The sequence below is a fragment of the Oratosquilla oratoria genome, chromosome 7 (assembly GCF_046742065.1).
Source record: "Oratosquilla oratoria isolate Oo_2021 chromosome 7, ASM4674206v1, whole genome shotgun sequence".
Lineage (NCBI taxonomy): Eukaryota > Metazoa > Arthropoda > Malacostraca > Stomatopoda > Squillidae > Oratosquilla > Oratosquilla oratoria.
The window spans coordinates 35,753,315-35,757,699 of NC_134783.1; the positions used below are offsets into that span (position 1 = coordinate 35,753,315).

At 42.4% G+C, this 4,385-nt stretch overlaps 1 protein-coding gene across 1 annotated transcript in view; it reads left to right on the forward strand.

Moving 5' to 3' along the window:
- LOC143027066 (multiple PDZ domain protein-like) overlaps positions 1–2,458 on the forward strand; it is a gene marked incomplete at its 5' end in the record, with an annotated part of 39,491 nt that extends 37,033 nt beyond the window's left edge. Inside the window, 1 exon segment of the mRNA XM_076187972.1 lies at positions 2,339–2,458. Within this exon segment, the coding sequence (XP_076044087.1) occupies positions 2,339–2,458 (120 nt within the window).
- Between the last annotated feature and the right edge of the window lie 1,927 nt (positions 2,459–4,385).

Consider the following 4,385-nt stretch of genomic DNA (forward strand, 5'->3'; position numbering starts at 1 on the left):
TCATACAATCTCGTATTTGCACCCATTCCCAGATACCTATTTCTCATTACATTTTTTAATCCCCCAAGGCATTTACTTGTTTCTCTGTTCACAATTTACCTCTTCCTCCACTCCCTCTCTTGCGCCATGCGACCCTAAGTATCTAAAACTATTCACTTCCAGCCTCTCCTTTAAGACTTAACCAACTGTCATCTTCTCCCCTTGTACATCTCATCACCTTGTTATCTACATTTACCTTCAACTTAATCCTATCGCACACCTTCCCAAACTCCGTCTTTAACTCCCTCAATACCCCTTCTGACCTTGCCACTAGTGCAGTGTCGTCAACAAACAACAACTGGCTCACCTCTCACTTTTCTCCATTTTCTTTAACCATCTCCAGTTCCCTGCCCATTACCCTCTCCTTTACCTCCCGCACCACTCCATGCATGTACACATTGAACAGCCATGGTGACGTAACACATCCCTGACGCAGTCACACCTTTACCTCAAACCACTCGCTCTTACCATTTCCAATTATAACACAGGCTCTACTACTATCATAAAAACTCTTGAATACTCTTAACAGCTTCCCCTCAATCCCATATATCTGCAAAGCCTCCCACAGTGCCTTCCTGTCTACCCTGTAATAAACCTTTTCCAAATCCATAAAGGCTAAAAAAATCCTTACCTTTTGCTAAAGCCATCTCACAATTCTGCCTTACCACAAAAATCTGATCCAGGCAACCCCTACCTTTCCTAAACCCACACTGTTCCTCACCAATTACTCCTTCTGTCCCTCTCCTAATCCTCTTAATTAAAACCCTCCCATAAACCTTCCCAGCTACACTCAAAAAACTGATTCCTCTGAAATTACTACACTCACATTTGTCCCCTTTTCCTTTTTAAAGCGGAACTATACAGGCATTCTTCCAGTCCTCCGGTACTCTACTCTTCCGTAGACACACATCAAACAATCTCACTAGCCAGTCCACTATTACTGTACCTCCCTTTTTCACACACTCATCATGACACCCGTTTTCTGGGCAACTTGCACCTCGTTTTTGCTTAGTTCTCCTCCATTTTCCTCATCACCGTTATTGTCTTAGCGCCTCCCGCTGTTAACAAAGGCCTCTCTCGTACTAAGATCATCAAGTGGGGGCATACGACAAGGAGCGCGTTGCTTCACTCACACGCCGGGGTTCGAACTCAGGGATTACAATGGTGAGGCAGTTAGATCCTTTAAGTAAAACATGTAGTTCACTTGGAAAATAACTAGGAAATTCCGTTGGCTAAACTCGTTCTTCCCGCCCCAGGAAACTCCTATGACCAAATTCCTGGGCATTGACATGGAGTTCTGCGAATGGGTCTGGCTTCCCCGGCCTCTCACGTCCGGAAATCCCTAGGTGGGGAAATGTCACCCTCCTGCTCTTGGTTACACAATCTCCAAATGTTTCGCCTGCTGCCAGCTGCTTGTCCTTAATCTCCCTTGCCCCTCTGTAGATGTGGTTGAGTGTGACGGATCTGTTGATGCTGATATTGCAACTGGCCCACGCTTCCAAAAACAGTCTGCTGCCTTTCTTCCTGTTCTTGCACAGGACATCCGCGCCCTGTCAATCAAACTCGTGCTGATGTTTGTCGCAATGCTTGAATACCACCGAACTCTGCTCCCTCCTATTCACCGCTCTGCGATGTCCTTGCAGTCTCCTGGCCAGCTTTTCCCCCCGTCTCCCCAGCAAAGTATGCGTTGTAGTCCTTACACTCCAAGCTGTAGACTACACCGGCTTGGTTCCCCTTGCTCTTCTGATCCTTGACTCTGGTGAGAGCTTCGTGCAATGTGTTGCTCGGTTTGTGTGCCACATTGACACCATACCTCCGAAGCAGTCTGAATGTAATCTCCGAAACTCCCTTCACGGAAAGAATCGTCATTCTTGTTGGTGGTGGTGACGCGCTTCGGTTGCCTTCCCCTTGTGATGCCGTCCACCTCTTCACTTGGTTAGGACACCCGTACTCACAGAACACTTTCTTCAACCTGTTCCTCTCTTCTCAAGCTTTTTTCGTGTACACACACACACACACACACACACACACACACACACACACACACACACACACACACACACACACACACACACACACACACACACACACACACACACACACACACACACACACACACACACACACACACACACACACACACACACACACACACACACACACATACATATATATATATATATATAGTATGATCACCTATATTTGTTCGTTAATTAGCTAATATATTTTCTTTCGCTCTTTCTTGCCCGGGGTACTCATGTACACATGTAACCTTTCTTTTTATTTTTCTTCTGAACAGATGTTTAAGCCCGACGGGAGCAGCCTGGGCTTCAGCGTCGTCGGGCTTCGGTCGGAGCAGCGGGGCGAGCTGGGCATCTACGTGCAAGAGATCCAACCCACGGGCATCGCCGCAAAGTGAGTACCCATACTGACCCACGTTCCCATGAAGGTATTAATTATACAGTGGTTCTTACTATTCATTTAGTTATTAGGTATTTGTTCATTTATTTGTCTAATGGTTTATTACTTTTTGTACTCTCACACCCTTGAAATTGTTGTTTCTTTGCTTCTCTTATAAATAGAAAATGGGTTTCTTCGATAGGTTAAGTATACGAGTATATTTTGGTTTAAGCTAGAAACTAGATCATAAGAAAAATGCCTATCAGTGGTATAGAATTTAGAAAAGATAATGTTTCTCTAGTTATTGATAATGAAAATCATCCGTAGCTGTTGAACTAATCAGTCAGCCACATTGGTTCACGTACCCGTCTAAGAACCACGGTAATTAATACCTCCATGTTGATCTTCTATACTTGGAAGCTTCTGGACTCGGGTCCTCTATACTTGGAAGCTTCTGGACTCGGGTTCTCTATAATTGGAAGCTTCTGGACTCGGGTCTTCTATACCTGGAAGTTTCTGGACTCGGTTCTTCTACATCCGGAAACTTCTGGACTCGGGTCTTCTGTACCCAGAAGCTTTAGACTCAGGTCTTCTGGACTCGGGTGTTCTATACTCGGAAGCTTCTGGACTCGGGTCTTCTATATCCGGAAGCTACTCGAGTCATCTAAATCCGGAAGCGTCTTGACTCGGGTCTTCTATATATCCGGAAGCATCTAGACTCTGTCTTCTATATTCGGAAACTACCTGGACTCGGGTTTTCTATATCTGGAAGTTCTGGACTCTGGTTTTCAGGATCTTTTTCAAAAGAAGTCTCGATCTACCTTGAGGTCCCACACAACGATGGAGGTCGCGATTTTTTTTTTTTTTTTTTTTTTTTTTTTTTTTTTTTCTCCGGACGAAGAAATAGGAAGTGTGACTGAACAAGTTCGGTAGTCAAGAAAAGGCAAAATGTTTTTATTTAGGTTTTGAAGTACATTATTGAACAGGTCTGATATTTTAATGAGGTATAATATTGAACAGGTTTGATATTTTAAGAACGGGGGAAAATGTTCATTGATGTAAGGAAAAATCGTTTCCGTTGAGTTTTTCCTGGAAACAGAACAGCAGTAATCAGGTTTGTGGTGTCACACGACGAACAATCAAGTCTGTTTTGTCGAGGTCGTTTGTCAACTTCGATGTTGACAACCCCTGGCACAGCCCCCCCCCCCCTCAATCCCCTCTCCTGGGAATCAAACGTTAAGAGAGTCTTATCGAAAAAAGAAAGCAAGTAAATATGCTCTGGCTGGTTCAGCGGATAATAATTTAATTGAAATATTAATTGGTTATTTTCTTGGGTTTGTCTCGTTCATTCATTATTCATTCATACATATACTGGTATGCGTGCGTGCGTGCGCGCGCGCGATTTACTACGGGCTTGGATCACGTGTTCGGCTCGTGAATAATTACAAAGGATTACAAAGGCGGAGCATACCGACAGGAGACCTTTTGATCCATATCTAGGTCGGATGCGAAAAAAAATCATATTAATAATAAAATAATAAATAAAAACTATAATAATGTAAATAACAAATAAAATACATAAATAGATGCATAGGTATAGTTAAATAATAAACAAACAGGTAAATAGTAAATAATAATAAATTGACATATAACTAATAATAAATGAAAATCAGACAGACAAAAGATAACAAAACAAAAACAAATAATATAAGATAAATTATAATCATTACAGCATCTTGCTTAGGTATTTATCTAAATGATTCTTAAAGCTTCGAACTGAACTACATTGCACTACCTGTGCAGGAAGTTTATTCCATTCATTAACTACACGGTTGGCAAAGTTGTTTCTACCCACTTCCAAATTGAATCTATTTCCGGACAGTTTGAGACCATTGTTTCTTGTCTGATTCTCATTCAATGTGAAAATTTGGTCACTTTTGATGTTG